Source organism: Schistocerca piceifrons, chromosome 3 (genome assembly GCF_021461385.2).
Source record: "Schistocerca piceifrons isolate TAMUIC-IGC-003096 chromosome 3, iqSchPice1.1, whole genome shotgun sequence".
Classification (NCBI taxonomy): domain Eukaryota; kingdom Metazoa; phylum Arthropoda; class Insecta; order Orthoptera; family Acrididae; genus Schistocerca; species Schistocerca piceifrons.
The window spans coordinates 846826708-846846232 of NC_060140.1; the positions used below are offsets into that span (position 1 = coordinate 846826708).

A 19525-nucleotide genomic window follows, 5' to 3' on the forward strand; every position below is an offset into this window, starting at 1 on the left:
AGAAATAAAAATTGTGCAAGGTTAACAGACACTCACCTTGAAGACACTCTTCGCATAAGTTGTTCCTTGCAAGAACTGGACTGTAAAAATTGGCTCAAGACCGCAAATGTAATTTCCACTATTAATTTCTAACCTGTCTAGCTCATATTATTTTTAAAAGTAAAAATTAAAAGCTTATTTGTACCTATAATATGATTTTATATAAATAAACTACACCTTTTTGAAAAATGAAAATTTACCTACATTTGAATTTTTATTTTTTCTCTGGACCACGATAAAATTTTACAAAAGCATCCACAACTCACTAAACTTCACTTGTGTTGTTAGAGGTGATGGCTGAGGGCCTGGGAGGGAGTCAGTGGGGGAAAGGCAAGGGTCCAGGCAATAAGGATAGTATGTGGTGACCATTCATTCAGAGGGAGAGCTGAGTGGTCATAACCACATAATCTGCTTCACATCAAAGTCTTATCCTATCACAGCATGTGTGTCCTAAAAATTTTTCTTAGTCACAAGATGATCCACAGATTTGTAGTGAGAATAAATTTTATGTTTTCAGCTGCGTAAGAAGCTTGTCGAGAAGTCAAAAGAGGGCACACTTAAAGCAGTGACAAATGGAGAGGTAGCAAAAGCAGCAGTGAAACGAAGAGGACGCTGGGACCAGACTGGAGGTGAGGAGGCTGTCCCTGTCAAGAAGAAGCCAACAGCTCCGGTCGTCGCCGCTAGTGCGCAGCAGCCGAGCTCAACCTGGGACAAGGAGGATGTAAGCCATTCACATTTTTATACTTGTTCTTGCTGGTAAATTTGTCTCCAGTGATCTTGTCATTAACAAGATGATATATCCTAGTCTTCCTCCCTGCAGCTGAAAATCACTAGTGCTCTTCTCTCACACAGTGTGAATCTTTGTTGAAACATTATACTAGTTGAATATTTTTACCTCCTGCTATCTATTGACATTTCAACTTAAAAATGAGGAGTGAATGTCTTCATACGTTGTTCCATATTGTAATTTATAATTAGTTCATAGTTCGGCACTTAATAATGCCATATATATTACACTGCAGCACAGTCTGCTGATAACATTAACTGTCAAAAGTGGTGTTACAGAAATAAATGCCCATGTTATGCATATGGATCGAGCAGAATCATCCCTCTAATTTATATTTTCCAGCCTTGGGAAAACTGCCCTCTCTATCACTGCCGTATTCCACTCTTCAATTGATAGTTAACAGATATCTTTTCAGAAACAACTTGGTTACTTCAACGTGACTTGCATGCTGTGTATGAAGCAAAATAGCTGAGCTGCTGTATTATCCTGCAGTGGCTATCCCCCTTGTCAAGGGTATCAAGAGCAAGCAAGAAATTCATACCATTCTAGCACAACATATTATTACAATTTTAAATTATTTTGCAAATGTTGCTTTCTTGGGTACTAGAGTGTTTGAAGAGGCTTCAAAATTTTGCACTAATTTTTATATTGTTGAAATCAAACCTCTTGTCTCTGTGAAGTATTCGGAGTTAAAATGTAATCTGAGAGGCTGTTGAAGGTGACCTGAGCTAATGTAACTGTTGTTTAGATTTTATTGGTTAGGTATAAGTGTTGGGGGTGCTTCCACTATCCCAAGAACATTTGAAATAGCAACATGTCAGTGCTTGGTTTCCAGATCTCCATGCCAGTGTTTGGGTTCCAGATCTAATCTGTTTGGTGCAGACTTGTATAGTAAAGACTTTTGATTATAGTTGTCATCCCTTCTAAGACAGAGGAGAGGCATTTCTAGAATGAAAGGGTGGTCATAGCTAAATACTGTAGTTTCTGAAAACAAGTACAGGTTGGAGAAGGAAGAGGAAAAAGGATAGATGTGAATGCTGGTACTAGTATGTCTTGGGAGAGAAAGTTCTTGGGACAATATTTTGATATAAAAACATATACTACACATGCATGATTTTCTTTCCTCCAGAAGAATGATAAAGACACAGTATCACTGAAATATGTAAAAGCTGTCTGTTACAGAAAATCACTTCACCAACTCTTTCTGGCCTGTTTCTTCATGGTGAAACACAGCCACGAACAGCAGTGTTTACTGTCTATGAACAGCTTGACATTCTCTGGGTTGCTCTTCACTCACATCCTTACAGACATAATTCATTCCCATGTCACATAACCCTTATTGGGTTAGCTGAAGGTGGTGGTAGTAGGGCAGGATTTCCGTTACGGCACAGAAGATTTTATCATTCAACTCGAAGAGCTTAGTTGTTGGATTGGCTGTGTCTAGTGCAGTCTAGTCTTGTATATGTGTTAACCAATAAAAGTTTGTCATCTGAATTTGCTTTTGTCTCCAGCATTTTTGATATGTCTTTCAGTATCAGATGAATTGTGGCTGTTGCAGTCATTCTGGAAAATAAAAAAAAATTAAAATTCTTTTACACAGTCATCCTAGAGTTCTAATTGTTGCATACCACCACAAAAAGTTTGTTTTGTTTTCAGTACTCTTAATGTGATCCTTTATAACACTGCATTAAGATTTTTAAACTGTTTTACTTCTTGTAATGTAACATTTTATTGATGTTATATCTTTTCCATAAGTGGGCAAATGAGTCTTGGAGTCCCCCTCAGTGTTCTTTTTTGTCTTCACCTTTTCCTCAAGGAGAACATAAAAAACTGTCTAATTGGAGTAGAGAGTATTCCTTTCTATTGAGGGAAATTACGGTAAGTTAAAGTTGTTCCAGCTGTGCCCCAAGTGATTTGAGCAGTCTCAACTTGCCCTCTGAGCAAGCTCAGGCGCACGTTCACACCTCATTCTGTCACATGCGCACAGCCTTTGTCACTGATATTGCGATACATTTAAGTAACTTAAATATGACATTTCAGGGAAGGGATCTAGTTATTATTGACTTTTGTGACAAAGTTATGTGTAAATGGACAAATTGCATGTATTTGAAAGGCAGACTGTTACAGTATATGTACTTCCTACCTGACCCCCCCCCCCCCCCCCCCCCCCCCCCCCCCCCCCCCCGTCCACCACCACCACCACGGATTATCTTCCAGTTTTGAAATCCTACAAACAGCTTTCTGGGGAGGCCAACCACAGGGTAGAAACACTAAACATTAAAATTATCGTAAAAATTATAAACAATTAAAGAAGTCAAGAATGGTGAGCTGTTTCCAAAATCCTCATAGCTCTATGAAGGTGCTTTGTTAACAACTACTGGTTTCATGGCAGCAGAGACACATCTTCAGGCTTATCTGCCAAGAATACAAACACTGTGTGGAAGTTTTTGAAACAGTAGAAATTCAGACTGTAGATAGTGTTGCATTCAACAAAAAAACAGTAACAGGTACTCACAATGGCTATATGTTCATAATGTAAATGGACAGTTATGGAGTCCCAGCATTCGGGAAGTTATCCACATTAAGAGTCGAACCACATTGGTGGACTGTCATAATAAAATTGAGTACACCAGAAAGATGCTTGTCAAAATGTACAAAGCATAACTGCTGAATGAGAGAGGCAGAGAAGAAAAAGTGAAGAAAAACAAACAGTGAGTGAGACACTAACGTGCACAGGGATAAAACATGTAAGAAGTAACTAACATCTAGGGAAATTACTATAAGTAAACAGAAAGTGTAATCCAAAAAATAGTACTCTAGAATGGGACTGAAATATTGAGAATGGAAATAAACGGGAAATAGCTTACAAGAGAACATACCGTAGGGTATATTACAGGATTTGATAAGACACCAGCTGTATAGAACTGAAGTAAGTAAAACATAAAATCATGTGTGATTCTCGTACTTCCACCGTATTGCTATTAGGCCTATGGGGTGTAAGCAGCTTGTGGAAGCTAACAATACCACAGTGCCAAAGAGGATGTTATGATTTTCTCATTGTAGCTGTTCATGTGTTTATTTTTTCCTCTTTGGAACAGTGGTCTTCCACCTCCCAGGATATTGCGAGCATTAATGGGCTGCTTACACATCAGCCTGTTAGCTGTGCAGCAGAATTACGTACATCACACATGATTTTTTAAGTTTTGGTTACATCTTGTTATGTAGCTGGCATCTACTGAATCCTGTAAAATATTGTACATGATGTTTTCAGGTTTTTTCCATTCACAGTGTTTCAGTTCCCTATTATAGTCTTATTTTTAATGACGTTTCCCATGTATTATAGTAATCTTCCTAGATGCTAGTTTTTATCCCAGTGACATTAGCGTCGCATTCATTATTTGCTTCTCCCCAGTTTTTGCTAGGCTTGGCACATTCAGCAGTCGTGCATTGTACATTTTGGCAAGCATCTTTCTGGTGTACTCAATTTTATTATGACAACCCACCAATGTCATTTGACTCTTTTAACTTGGATAACTTTCTGATTCATGGGACTCCATAATTGCCCATCTCCGTTATTAAAATGTAGCCATTGTGAGTAATTGGTATTGTTTGGACTTGAATGCCAACACTATCTCTTGTTCTGCATTTCTACAGTTTCAAATAACTTTCACAAAGTGATTTTTATTCTTGACAGATAAACCTGTAGAAGCATCTATACAGGCGTGAAACTGGTAGCTGCAAATAAAGTGCCTTTGTACAGCTACGCTGATTTTGGAGACTCCTAGTTACTCTTGACTTCTTTGTTATAACGTTTATGATAATTTGAATGATTGTTGAATGTTGAGTGTTTCTTATTATTATTTACAATCTCCAAAATTACTTTCAGGCACACATTTCATGAGTCATAAACATAACATTGTGAAACTTCTTCGGAGTTTTTGACACATATGTGTAGCCTAGTAAGTAATTTAAAATTGTTTAGTACTCTTGTTTCCTGTTGTGTCAGATATTGTATCTTTGGAAATGCAATTAGAAGTGACTGATTTACAAAATTACTCTCTATGAAGACAAGTATTACAACAGCACAGAATTGTTATAATGGTACGATGATGTACATGTCAGAGTTTTTCAAGCTACCCCACTTTCTGCAGTGCAGCCCAACGAGGCACTCTGCATCTTGTGGAAGTATTTCATCACTCATGATAAAAAATAAATGTCATAGTCTGCAAATTTAATCAGATGTTAATATTTTTACCTGGGTTGAATTTTTCTTGTATAATTGTCCTCTTAACTGCATTTGTTTAATCAATGTTAACTGACTAGCCAGTATTGTGTGCAAAGCATTGACTGCCAATGCACAAGCTGTTTTCAGCCTCTGCTCACAGGCATCCAGTTGCCCATGCATAGGCACTTGAACTGGAACTCAAGGTGTTTTCTGATGCAGATCTATTTTTTAACCTTCAAGCTTAGAAGTAGCACGATTTCTTTTGGCCTCAATGTTGTTAAGTATGATACAAATGTCATGTTCTGTATTTCCATGGAAAGTGTATAGTTTATGCTTCTGTGTGTCTTCATATTGTAAGAGTATCATGTAGACTTATGTTTACAAAGTAGAAATATTATGTACAGTTAACTTTAGTAATGTTTCATTTTTCCTGGAAAGGCCACCCCAGCTTCAACAAGGTGGGACGAGACTCCTGGTCATGCAAAGGGTAGTGAAACCCCAGGAGCAACGCCTGGGCAGAGTACACGGATGTGGGACGCAACACCGGGACATGCGACACCCGGCCGGGAAACGCCACAGCATGACAAGGGAATCTCGAGCTCACGGCGCAACCGGTGGGATGAGACTCCAAAGACAGAAAGAGGTACATCGTACATTTCTTTTTATTCCAAAGTAGTTTTTGTCATGTGTCTTCTCTGCCTTAAATGTTTAAAAGTTCATATAAACATTTACTCATTTGGTAAAGTGGTCATTGAAATATATACAAATTTTCTGTTTTCACACTTCTCGTATTTATGAACTAGCAAAATTCTTTTTGCTGTAGCTAAAACATAACATTGTATAACTATCTATTGCAGAAACACCTGGACATGGTAGTGGGTGGGCAGAAACACCTCGCACTGATCGGACTGCCGGCGACCCCATCCAGGAGACCCCGACACCGTCTGCTAGCAAGAGGCGCAGTCGTTGGGATGAGACACCATCCAGCCAGATGACACCTGGTGCAATGACCCCACAGACTCCCGGCACGCCACACACACCACATGGTACTCCACACGGCACACCAGGGGCCACGCCATCACTGATGACTCCATCCGGTGTTACACCAACTGGTCAGAAGGCCATGGCGATGGCCACCCCTACTCCAGGTTTGTGATGTTCAGATAGAAGTAATCTGTCATTCGAGGAATGATTTCTGTAAGAAACTTACAGGAGGTTTTATAGTTGTTACTGTTTGATGGTACAGTTTAATTAATGATTCTGCCTCACAATGTTGAATATTTGAACTTCTGTCCCAAAACATAGAAGTTGGCTGTTGGTTACAGCTTCTTACACATTCTACTTTATCACAGCACTTCAAGGAGTTATACCAGTTTAGTTCATTCTATAGCTTTGCTCCAGTCTTATTTCATGTTTTCTTCAGTTTTCTGTTCTTCATGTAGTGCTGATCTCTGTGTTCTCCAAAGTTATGTCAGTTTATTTATTGACTCTTCAACATTACTGACTAAAATTTTAATGGGTGGGTTTTTTTTTTTTTTTTTTTTTTTTTTTTTTTTCCCTATTGTATTCAGTGTGATGCATTGATTACCTTTTAATGAACATCTGTTATATTTTGAATTGGATTATTTCTTCTAGATGTTCTTTCATTTTTACAGGGCACTTGGCGACGATGACTCCTGAACAGTTACAGGCATACCGCTGGGAACGTGAGATTGATGAAAGAAACAGACCGCTCTCTGATGATGAATTGGATGCAATGTTCCCACCAGGCTACAAAGTGTTGCAGCCTCCAGCAGGTCAGTGCACAAATATTTACAGTGAAATATTTCTGGGGTTGGGAGTTACACATAATCTTAAGACTATGAAGTACACAGATACATTAAACAATGGAAAATCCAGGGTGGAACATAACAATATTTACAGATAATACACAGATATAGGTGTACCAATAATGTTCTGTTTCCTTCCTTATTCTGGTGCCAAAAATGAGGCTCCTCAATGATCTGTTAGTATTTCAGACTGACTAAACAATAATCATATCTATGTAGCAGGTGAAAATCCAGTATGAACTGTGTGTATCAGGATAGGTGCCCCCTCACTGACAGGCTGGCAGATAACAAAGAGAGATAGCAGTTTGCATGCACATGTAATCACATTTACGCAATTATAAGAGGAGCATTTTTCACAAAATTGTCAGTCGGAAAATATGGGATTGTCTTATATTCACAGATTAAACTAGTGCTGCTGATGTCAGCATTTTACATTGTTAAAAAGATTGATATAGGGGTTGTTTACATTTACAGATGAGGCTTTGACTATTGAGGTCAAGTGCAGATTTAATATGAAGAATTCAGAAGATTAGGTCAGGTAAACGATACTTGCTCTCGAACATGCTCAAGATTTCTCAATACACTCAAGTGCTCAATGCAGAGTCGAGATTGCTCAAACTATTGCATGTCATTTGATTCGTGCAGTGCTAGTGCAATGGATACTAAAGAAGCTATGAACTAGCTACAACTACAATGTATTACATCTATTATTTCGCTTAAAATTTGACAATTTTATGATACACAACCACATAGCACTAAATTCTATCATGCTATAAACTTGTATTTGAATAGGTTTGCAATAAAAGTTCTCATCCGTGTATGGAGACCATAACAAACATTTATGGTGCGTTTAAGTGAAGGTAATACTGAAAGGTGAAAATGTTCTTCAGTAAACATTACTTGATTCTGAACACACGCCAATATTTTATTTGGTTATGAAAGACTGTAATTATTTACCAAATGGGTTGCAAATGAGAAATTCGGTCGTTGTTCATGTATTAGAATACCAGGTAAAAACATTACCACTTTTAATCAGCTTCAGGACAAGCTGGTGACATTAATACAAAGCAAGAAAGAAAATTAACCCAGAGTTAAATGTCTAAGAAATAAAATAAATCATATTAAGTTGACCTTGATGATTATCACGAGAATGAGTTACAGTGCAAGACCCCATGTGGGTAGTACTAACAATGTCACTAGATCCGGGATGAATGAAAGCTTGAGAATCGGACTGAATCATGATTGTTGTCTTTTATTCATGTATTAATGGTGTTTTTTACATGTGACATCACACTGCGGAATATTTAATTCTGTGTTTCACAGTTGCTCAAGCATAGCACTACAGAAGGGCTGGATGGGGGACAGTGATAGCAGCCATGAGGGGCTGGAGTGATGAGTGGGTGGCAGCAAATTTTGTCGTGCTGCCAACCAAGAGAATCTACACCATGTTCTTTGGATTTTTATGAGTGTTCCCATGTTTTAACTACAGTTTGATTGAATCCATTTGAACTGACTTTAAAACCAGTCAAATACAGTTCTGCAGGAGACAGTAAGAGTCTAGACAGGGGCCAGTTGCATACGTAATGTGTTTCCGTGAGCAGTGTATTTGATTCTCCTCATTAGATATGACTGGAATGAAAGAGGGTGTGTTGACTGATGTTTCTCTGCAGCCAGTGAGAGAGCGGCAGGCAGGCAATATGTTTGAAGCAAGAAATATTGTAACATTCTCATGTCAGTATGAAAGTGAAATCCAATATGTATTCGGCAAAAAACAGCTGTGTTCTCAGGTGCTACTGTAACCTCCTCAGAAATTGCCACATATTGGAGGGAACAGCCAAATATTGCTGACAACAAAGATATAAGTTTAACAGTTGTGCTATTAGGATGACTGTGATGATTAAAAATGGTGATACCCCAGACATCAGGCTTGTAGTTAGTAAGCAAAAAAAGGTAGTGAAGATAGAAATTAATGTAAATCATTTCTTTGTGATTATTTCCCCTTGTATTATCAAAGTGTAGGCAGTTAATAAATGGCCCAAGTTTAGAACAGGTATAATGCTAATGTTTTGTGCAGATATTTTATGTCAATAAAACAATTTGTAATTTTAATAAGTCAGAATTGAGTTACAATTTTTTTCAAGGATCCTCTTAAAAATTGGGGTTGTCTTACATTCAGGATTGTATTATTCTCGGATAAATTTGATGATTGTTTTTATTGCATCCTGAACTTTCCATTGTCTGAGATGTTCTGTTTGGTGGTCAATCCTCATATACATACTCCCGTTAGTAAACATTAAATTGCAGGTCAAAGTAGTTCAGAGTTCCCACAGTTAATGAAGGCACCATTGATGTGTTTTAGCTGGTTTGTTCATTTAGAAAGTCCTTGGATGAAATACTGGCATATCAGACATTGTGTATGTTCTTTGTAGAATGTAGAAATTGATCCAACACTCATAACAGTAATTAAAATGGTAATTAATGCTGGTTTAGGTTGATGGGCAGCCTTAATTTTATTTTCAACATTTTTTACTTTATATTTTGATATTGTAAGTATGTTAAATTAATTTCCTTTATATTTTAAACCAGTCTCACATGTCAGTTTCAGATAATACTGTCTCTTTGTATCGCAGGGTATATTCCAATACGCACCCCGGCCCGTAAGTTGACAGCAACACCAACACCTATAGCTGGCACACCGGCTGGTTTCTTTATCCAGACAGAGGATAAGACTGCAAAATATATGGACAACCAGCCTAAAGGAAATCTGCCCTTCATGAAACCAGAAGATGCACAATATTTTGACAAGCTGCTGGTAATTTGGAATTTCTTAAAAATATATTGCAAATATTGGTTTCATTTGTTACATGTCTTGATTCCTCTAGCAAATTAGTCTATTCTTTGGTTTTAAAACCTTCCATTCATGCGATTTCTTCCATTTGGCTACTAATTGAGAAGTAGATAATTTTACTTTATTTAATTGTAGTTTTATGTGACTGGCAATTTTCTTATAGATCTAACGTAGTACCCTTGTTAAGAATGTGAAAAGTTTTAAAAATAATTTATAATTTGAATTCAGCTACCATTAACTAATGTTATCAAATGAAAAGCAATTAATACTAATGATCATTCCAAAATAAAATACTTCCTCTAGAGAAATAGGTGCTAGTGTGTTAGTAATAGCCATTTTCAGTAATCTAGGTAACAGTATTCCTCCTTGCTAGTGGTCCAACTAGTAAAACAACTGAACTTTCACTTATTGCATTTTACATTCATTAGGTCTGGAATTTATTACATTCAAGCATAGTTTGTCTTTTTCATGATTGACAACCCCTTTCTCACCTCACAAATAACTGATAGTTAACCCTCCAGCCATGGGTGATGCAGATGTGTATTAAAAGGCCGTGATTATCACAGCAGACTTAATTTCCACTATGTTAGCACATTGGAAGTCACAGTTTTCCCTTCAAATATTTTTCTGCTGCTCTGGAACATTGAATGTTTGTAGTTTTCTGTCTGAAACTGCAGTAAGTTTATCTTGCTTCATAGCATTGAATGCAGTTTTTCGCATTTCCTTCATTATTTACATTGTCTTTTACAATTCAAGTCTAAAGTAAATTTTTGGTTTTCTTGTTACATTACAATATTTCTGTCCTTACAACCATTTAAATTAACAAATAAAAATGCACCATGGTTTTGTACAGAAAAATCAGAAAATTGCCTACAGTTAAAGGGTTAATTTGTGGTAAAGCAGTGTGCTTTCATCATGTCTTTTCAAACATTGATTTGGGGCTTTCCACCTTGTATGCTTATAATTTGTAGTCATTTTACTGTCTTTGACACTCCCTCGTATTTGTAACAATTACATTGTCTTCAGAATTAAATTGATCACAAAAGATATTTGCAATAGACCTTATTTCCTCCTTCAGTTGCTCATCTAATTTATTATGGTGTCCCATCTCCTCCCATAGCATATGAAGAGTGGGCCTGCTTCTACGTCCTGGTTCTAGTCATATTTGTTTGTTCACAATGTAACGTCTCAGACTGACTGCTGTCTGGCCAGAGCTGGAGTCGACCACGTCTCTACATATAACATACATATTACACGCGTTAGAAAAGACTGAACCAGGGTGTATATGACCCGAGAGATCCGGGAAAAACTCGGGAATTTTTTCGGCAAGTAGAAAACCGGGAAAAACTCGGGAATTTTTTAGAATTCCGGGAATTTTTCATTGTTTTAGTTACCAGTTAAATTTTTGTGATTTTTGACTGGTGAGACCCAAAACTCTCACAAAGGATATTACTGTATCCCGCTTGTGCAGAATAATACTGCAGCACCAAAACATGAACGAGAGAAAAATAAAACTCCAGTCGCAAAGGAAATGCACGATATACAACAACAAAACACAGTGCTCTTACAAGCGTCTGCCAACCAAAGTGTGTCAAAGGCTTTAGGAAGAATATACAGTGCGTACTAACAACAAATTGCCTCCGATGAGCGTGACGTGACAACTGTTTACATTAGATTCGTTTGAGCAGTTGCGGGAGGGCTCATGCGCATGCGCAGTTGAGTCGCGTATGAGTAGTACCTTCTCCCGCTTCTGGCTACAGATGTGTGGCTGGGCGCCACTATCTAACATTGCCCCGGTTCGGAAATATAGTAAATCCGAGGCTGATGCATACAGCATACAGCAGTCGATGTGACCTGTGTGTACGTTCAGTGATTTTATTGTTTCCTCTTCGTTAATGGCTCTCACGTTAAATGAAAACGGATTTTTGTGACCGGGAGCTATCAAATGAATTAAAATAGCTTCGCATAATTACGGAAGGCTAAAATATGTTGTTAGTTTCAGGTTTTATTTCCACCTTTCTGACAGTCGAGCGTTAATCGCCTTGCAGAAGAATGAAGTTATTTTTGTCGCTTTGCTAAAGAGATTTGGCTTTTATTAATCTTTTGCATTGAGGCAGTCAATTTATTTGAAACTAATTGTTTGATTTCACACTGTTGGCCAGTTTCAACTGTTCGCTGTATCTGAAGTGCACGTTTCCATCTTCTAGCTCGTATGGCATTATGCCGTAATAAAGAACCAAACATGAGATAATACGGTACTGGTACTCAAGAAAATTTACATCCGAATCTGGACATACTATTGCGCACTTTAAGGCGAATTATGCATTTTAGTATGGTTCATGAGTGTTATGACATAATGCAAGATTTTTTAATGTTTTACACTTACGAACATGCGGGCTTCCTGTGTCATCATAGCTGAACAAGCGCGGTGACGCCTGTTATCTGGCGCTCTCTGGCGACTGCTGAAACGAACCAATTTCTAACAGGTCATGGGAAAATATTGCGAATGGTGGTTTGAAAAGTGTTAACTTTGAAAGCAAATTTCCTTTTACGCAAGATGAACTATGTGCGAGAATGTACAATGAATTTCTTAAATCACAGAGCGTTTGACTCTCATTTAAAAATCAACTCTTTGAGGACGACCATCTTCAAGGATTTCTAGCCTAGATCACACATTTACGTCGTTATTAAAAATTTTACTGGCACATATGTGTGATGTATCTTTAAGTGTAACATTCGTGAAAAGATCAGCATTTTATATGTGGAAGGTTAGCTTCTCTTGCAGCGTATTAATCTTAGAGACCAATATTACTTGTGAAAGCTTTGTTTTTCTTGTAGCAAAACTATGTATATTAATTTAAACCATTAACATCTCTTTTTTGTGTGTTCGCGTTATTTAAGAGTGATCTTGCTATTGGTTGACTACATCACGTGTCCTATGCTGTCATGAGGGGGCGAGATCACGTGACATGAGCTATGACTGGGATACAAAAGCATATCGCAATCTCAATTTCATTGCTTCGGAAAATAACATGCAGTGTTTGGTGGAATTTGAATTTATACCTCCGTAAAAAATGCAGCGTACATGTTGCTGCACATCCTGGGTTTCGTTTTCTAAAGTGCCGGCAGATTCTACGTCTGTGTAGAAAACCATAAACATTCAAGACTGATAAGTTTTACAGTGCCGAGGAAAAGTATACTGTCACTGAACACGGATAAAGTGTATTTTCACCCGGGAGAAAGTGTATTTTCAAACGGGAAATCCGGGAATTTTTTTTCCTTGTCCACGTATACACCCTGTGAACATTCATCTGTTCTGTACTCATTTTCCCCATCTAAATTTTATCATACCAAACTAAACATTAATTACCCAATCTTGAATACTTCATTTTTTCGCGATGTGTTTTAATTGTAACTTGTAAGATTTATTTATAGAGATGTCATCACTATTGGTTAGGAATGTTGGCTTCATACATTTGCTCATATGATTCACAGGTGGAAGTTGATGAGGAGACTCTGAGCCCTGAGGAGCAGAAGGAGAGAAAGATAATGAAGTTACTTCTGAAAATCAAAAATGGGACACCCCCTATGCGTAAAGCGGCTCTTCGCCAGATAACGGACAAAGCAAGAGAATTTGGTGCTGGTCCATTGTTTAACCAAATACTTCCTCTGTTGATGTCGCCTACACTTGAAGACCAGGAAAGACATTTGCTTGTGAAAGTTATTGACAGAATTCTTTACAAGTTAGATGATCTTGTGAGACCGTATGTGCACAAGGTATGTAACACATTTTATTGAGTGCGCAGTTTTACAATTCGTCATCAGATCTGCTAAATGTCTCTCTCTAATACATTATTGCTGAGTGAAATGACCAATAAAAAAAATTGAAATAATACAACAAAGAAAGCTGGTGACTCAGTAGCTCAAGAGTCAGATTACAGATACAAGATTTAGGGATTAAGTCCTCTGTCTGTTCAAGGAATTTGTTTTCTGTCACTTATTTCTTTCACTTTTCTGGAAACAAATAGTTACAAGCAGTAACAGACATATCTGACTAATTTCATGCCTTAAGTGTTTTTTAACAACCTGTAGTTTTTATTGATCTTCCTCACTCACAAAATGGTTTAGTGAAATACAAACAGTGGAAAGTCCAGATTGGAATATCAACAATATTATGAAAAGTATGGGCTGCTACTCACTGTAAAGATGAAATCTTGAGTTGCAGACAGGCACAAGAAAAGACTGTTACACATTACCTTTTGGCCAAAGCCTTTTTTATAATGTTGTTGTTAGTGAATAACAATTAAAGTAAATTGGATCATTGCAAATAATGAAAAGGTGTGCATTTGTCATTTAACAATGTATGAACAAAACAAAAGAAGTCACACTTGATCAGTTGACAAATAAGAGTAATTTCTGTAATTTTTATTCACTGTTACAATAACTAAATAAAAAAAGTAAAAATATAACAGCAGGAGTTAATGAGAATTTATTTTTGTATAATTTTTTGTTGGAATGGAATAGCCTTTCTGTTTTCAGTGACCTTGTTTCATTCTGAATTTATACTTTGCTGTATCAAAGAAAAATTCAGTTAAGAAAAATAAATTTCTGGTCATCGTTTACCTTCAGGAGGTGAAATTTGTAGCACTGCTGATAAGATGCACAAGAGAGAAAAAAGTCACACTACCTACGTTTTGGACTAACAGGTCCTTCATCAGGAAGGAGGTATATGTTAGGCATGGTTAAAAAGGGAGGTCAGTTCCCTCATACCTCCAAGATGAGAGGAACCCACCTGTTTATTTATAATCTTAAAGATAAGCAAACATGCATCACAGGTTACTCACTAAAAATGCACACAGTATCATTGGGTATTGTTTCCATGCACACTGATGTTGCATAACTACAGTTGATCTAAAGCTCAACTAAGCCCTAATGTTCAGTGCAGTATAAATATGCAAAGGTGATTGATTTATTTCCTCCCCAAACCACAGGTAGTAAGAAAGAGGCTCTGTGGAAGGCAGTTGGTTGTTTTCTGCATGGCGTATTGTATCTGTAGGAAGCTGAAAACAGTTGTCTAATTTTTGTATTTATATCTGGAGTGGAAAGAGTGCATTTTGTTGATAAAAAATGTATATGCCATTTTCAGCATATTCACTTATTGTAGAGATGTAAATGATCCTCCATTCTTCTAATCATTTACACAAGTTTGTCAATTATTTTATTGTGTGTTGTTATGTGCTATACATTTAATTCTATGGCCTCTTGACAGATTCTGGTGGTTATTGAACCACTTCTCATTGATGAAGACTACTACGCCCGTGTAGAGGGTCGTGAAATTATTTCAAATCTGGCTAAAGCTGCTGGTCTGGCAACAATGATTTCAACCATGCGTCCCGATATCGACAACATTGATGAATACGTGCGTAACACGACAGCCAGGGCATTTGCAGTGGTTGCATCTGCACTTGGAATTCCATCTCTCTTGCCATTCTTGAAAGCCGTGTGTCGTAGCAAGAAATCGTGGCAAGCTCGTCACACTGGTATCAAGATTGTGCAACAAATTGCCATCCTAATGGGGTGTGCTATCTTGCCTCATTTGAAGAGCCTTGTAGAGATTATTGAACATGGTAAGTGAGCAGCAATAAAACAATTCTTGGGCTGATTTCTCAAAACAAATTAATACTTTGACAAACGTTTTTCCAAAACATTACACTGTTGAAATAAATCTTGCCACTTATTTTGTGTGTCTGCATTTTGATACTTAGAGTTCTCCAGTAGTGGGACTGACTTTCTGAAACCGTGGTTTCTGTGATGTAGGTTAATATCCCAGCTATCGCAACCTGCAGTCATTCACCTTGGTGGGCCCTCATTTGCAAGTTATTGATGGAAAAAAATTGGAAATTTTACACAACCCTCAATACCGTTACTATAGTAGCTTCACATTGACTGTTTGCATCGTGCTATGGATAGGTAAGGCTCTGAAATGGAGCAGGTCATGGGTTCGAATCTCACCAAGTAGTTTTATATTTTTATTTTTTAAATTCGTATTTGATCATTGTTTTTATTCAATTAATTGGTTTGTGTGTGGTTTCATATTTCTATTCCTTGGCCACATCATTTTAATCATAATATCAGCTCCTTCATTTTCCCTCATATTATTATTTCCACTTAAAATCTTCAATCATGTTATTTTAATTAATTTTGTATATTTATTTTAATTTTATTTCTTTTGTTTTATTGTCCTATTTTTCTTCAAAGTTATTGCTGTCATTGTTTCTATTCCTCATTTTTGTTGAACTTAGTGTTACTTACACTCCTTTTCTTTGTTTAAATTTTCATCTCCATTATTTATGAAATAAATAATAGGAATAGGAATTTAGGCTGTGTTTTAAATGTTTGTACGACGATTATCCTCCAAAAGAGAAATGTACGTCTTGTAATGAAAAATACAGTTTTGACACTATTGTACAGCTAATATAAATAGATTTCATCATTTGTTTTTTAACCAATAAATCAGCATTTTCAGATAATTAAATATTAAAATAGATAAATATAATTAAATTCACATTCATAAAAATTCAAAGTGGAAATGGAAAGTTATAATGAGAAGATAAGAACAAATGAAAAAATAAACATACAATGATTAAAATGCAGCAAAGGAATAGAAATAAAAAAATTACATTAAAACAATTAATTGAATAAAAATTGAATAAAAATAGTGATCGTCACCAGAATGAGATTTTCACTCTGCAGCGGAAGGCAAAGGTCCCGAGTTCGAGTCTCAGTCCGGCACACAGTTTTAATCTGCTAGGAAGTTTCATGATCAAAGTCATTTTGATAAAGGTTTAAAAACAAACAAAAATTAAGCCACCTGATGAGATTCAAACCCACAACCTTTAGCATGTGAAGGATGGCCTTACCGTAGCCACTTGACCACACAACTACTCTACAAAAACCTTATCTTTTGGAGCTATTGAGCATCACATAAAAATCCAACTTTTTCCGTCAGTCACTCGAAACGAGGGCCCACCACGGTGAGTGGCTGCAGGATGTGATGCCTGATATCTTATCTACATCACCATATAGATGGTTTCAAAAAATCAGTTCAGTCTCTGGGGAGCTCTGCTTGTTAGTAAATAATGTCTTAGCTCTCAACAAAATGTTAAGCTAAATAATAAAGATAGAATATTTGGTTTGTTCAGAGCGTATTTGTGTATCCAGTGTATTACATGAAATATAATGGTGGTCACTGTTAAAATTCATGAAGCTGATTCAGTACTGGGATATTTGCACAATAAAATCAGACTTATATTTGCAAATCCCTTCTGTTTTCCAGAATCAGATGGGTTTTGATATTTGTAGGCTACTTCAAAACACCTATGGTTATTTGCAAAATTGCAGCACTATTAAAATGATCACTATTATTTCAAAGGTCTCGTGGATGAGCAGCAGAAAGTACGCACCATTACTGCCCTTGCCATTGCAGCTCTTGCTGAGGCTGCCACACCATATGGTATTGAGAGTTTTGACTCTGTGCTGAAACCTCTGTGGAAAGGTATCAGGACGCACCGTGGTAAGGTAAGACACTGTTTTCAATTCATCATCTCTAGCTCAACTTGATAAATTCTCTGGTGCAACATTCTATTCAGCCAGGCAATATGTTGCACATATTCATCATTCTGTATTATCTTACCATTACAAAAGGTGACAGATTTCTTTGCGCAGCTGCATTGTTCCTTATTCCCATTTTAGTCTCCTCCTCTTTGCCTTTCTCCATCCCACTGCAGTCCCTCCCATTGATGTTCTCAATCACTTCCTTAATAGTCAGGCTCTGTTTTTCCCTGATATATACACATTCGAATATGGTAAATGATTAGTTAAATAAATGAATGGTAGTCCTCATCATAAGTAAATTATCCGTGATTTTCTTTATCTTACACTAATTTTTCCTCCAACAACGAGGACTCCAGGATGGAACAACAGTAGTATGGGAAGAATAGATTGCTACTCAACACATATAGGTGCCATTGAGTCACAGACAGGCACATTTGCATTGTGCCTGTCTGGGGGCTTAGCACCACCTCTGTGTGATGAGTAGCAATATACCTTTTCCATATTGTTACTAATTTTATCATCCCCTATTCATAATCCTATAAAGGTTTAAACATGATTCCTACAAAAGGGAATGTCCAACTTCATTTCTCATCCTCAAAACATTTGGGGCTTGTACTCTGGCTTAATGACTTCTATGTCGACAGATTGTTAAATCCTAATCTTCCTTCCTTATTACCTTGGTATCCAGATTTAAATAAATAGTTGCCGTATTCATTTGGTGTAGAGAATGTCGGTGCATAGTCATAGGAGTCATGATGAAGGCTATTTTTTATGAATTTGCTGCTCTTATTGTTTAATTTTATTGTTAGTATGCCATCTCATACTTGTACATTATTTGTTGTTGACAGGGTTTGGCAGCCTTCCTGAAAGCCATTGGTTACCTAATACCTTTGATGGATGCTGAATATGCCAACTACTATACCCGTGAAGTGATGTTAATTTTGATTAGAGAGTTTCAGTCTCCTGATGAAGAAATGAAAAAAATTGTGCTGAAAGTAGTGAAACAGTGTTGTGGCACTGATGGTGTGGAATCGCAATACATTAAAGATGAAATTTTGCCACATTTCTTTAAACATTTCTGGAACCATCGAATGGCTCTTGATAGGCGTAATTATAGACAGGTATGTAATCATAAAGCGTGCATTTCCATGATATATACCATAAGTTATGCACATTTTTGTTTAATTAGGTGTTCATCCTCTGCATTTTTAATTACTTTTACATGCTTTAATGTTGTTTCTTATTGCTTCTCACAGATACTTCTTTTGTATTTACAGTCTCATTACTGATATGGAAAAATATTTTCTATATTAAATTCTATGTGAATGAATGGTAGCTTATCTTGTTCATACATAGAGCATAGCTAGAAGGAAACTGTCATTTGAATAATTTTTCATCATATACTCTCGCTATGCTTCTTTTCTTAGCATTTAAAACATGAAGGGTAGGGTGAATGAAACACATTTCTCTGACAGTGTTCAAAGTTACTAGTTGCAGAACAGACATTATTGCCATTTTAGGAGCTATGATACTGTGGACAATGTTCCATAGTTCGTTTATAGGAAGTATGTATGTTGCGTCTGTAATGTAAATTTACTTAGAAATAGTTTCCTTTGCATTACCTAGTAAATTAGTGACTTTGCTGGTGACATGTGAACTTTATCAGGCCCTGTTCTAATTTTCTTGTTAGCAAGTTTCATGATGAGAGATGACTAAAAATTACTTGTATTTGAAAGGGTAATTAACTGTAATTTTCAGTAGTATTTGCTGTTCAGGTGTTATTTGCTTGCTTTTCTTTTTCATTATGATAATTATCTGTTTCAGTTGGTGGACACCACAGTGGAAATAGCAAACAAAGTAGGTGCCTCTGAAATTGTGAATCGGGTTGTGGATGATTTGAAGGATGAGAACGAACAGTATCGTAAGATGGTGATGGAGACAATAGAGAAGATAATGGGTAATCTAGGTGCTGCAGACATTGACAGCAGATTAGAGGAGCAACTTATTGATGGTATACTATATGCATTCCAGGAGCAGACCACAGAGGTATGAGACATGATTGCATTTTTAATTAGCTTCTTATTTACCTGGCTCCTTTGCTTTGTTTTCTGCAGTAACTTTTAAAATAATAAAATTTCAATTTGTGTTGTCATGTAGGCTCCTCATAAATCTCTACATCTGTG

The 19525-nt window shown here is 36.8% G+C and overlaps 1 protein-coding gene across 2 annotated transcripts in view; it reads left to right on the forward strand.

Annotated features, from left to right (window-relative positions):
* LOC124787728 (splicing factor 3B subunit 1) overlaps nt 1-19525 on the forward strand; it is a 62737-nt gene that overhangs the window by 29147 nt on the left and 14065 nt on the right. For both annotated transcript variants that reach the window (XM_047254575.1, XM_047254576.1), the window contains 10 exons: nt 557-760; nt 5490-5694; nt 5909-6199; nt 6707-6847; nt 9511-9692; nt 13224-13505; nt 14998-15355; nt 17161-17306; nt 18191-18463; nt 19167-19388. In XM_047254575.1, coding sequence (XP_047110531.1) covers nt 557-760; nt 5490-5694; nt 5909-6199; nt 6707-6847; nt 9511-9692; nt 13224-13505; nt 14998-15355; nt 17161-17306; nt 18191-18463; nt 19167-19388 — 2304 coding nt within the window. The remainder of the gene's footprint in view (nt 1-556; nt 761-5489; nt 5695-5908; nt 6200-6706; nt 6848-9510; nt 9693-13223; nt 13506-14997; nt 15356-17160; nt 17307-18190; nt 18464-19166; nt 19389-19525) is intronic.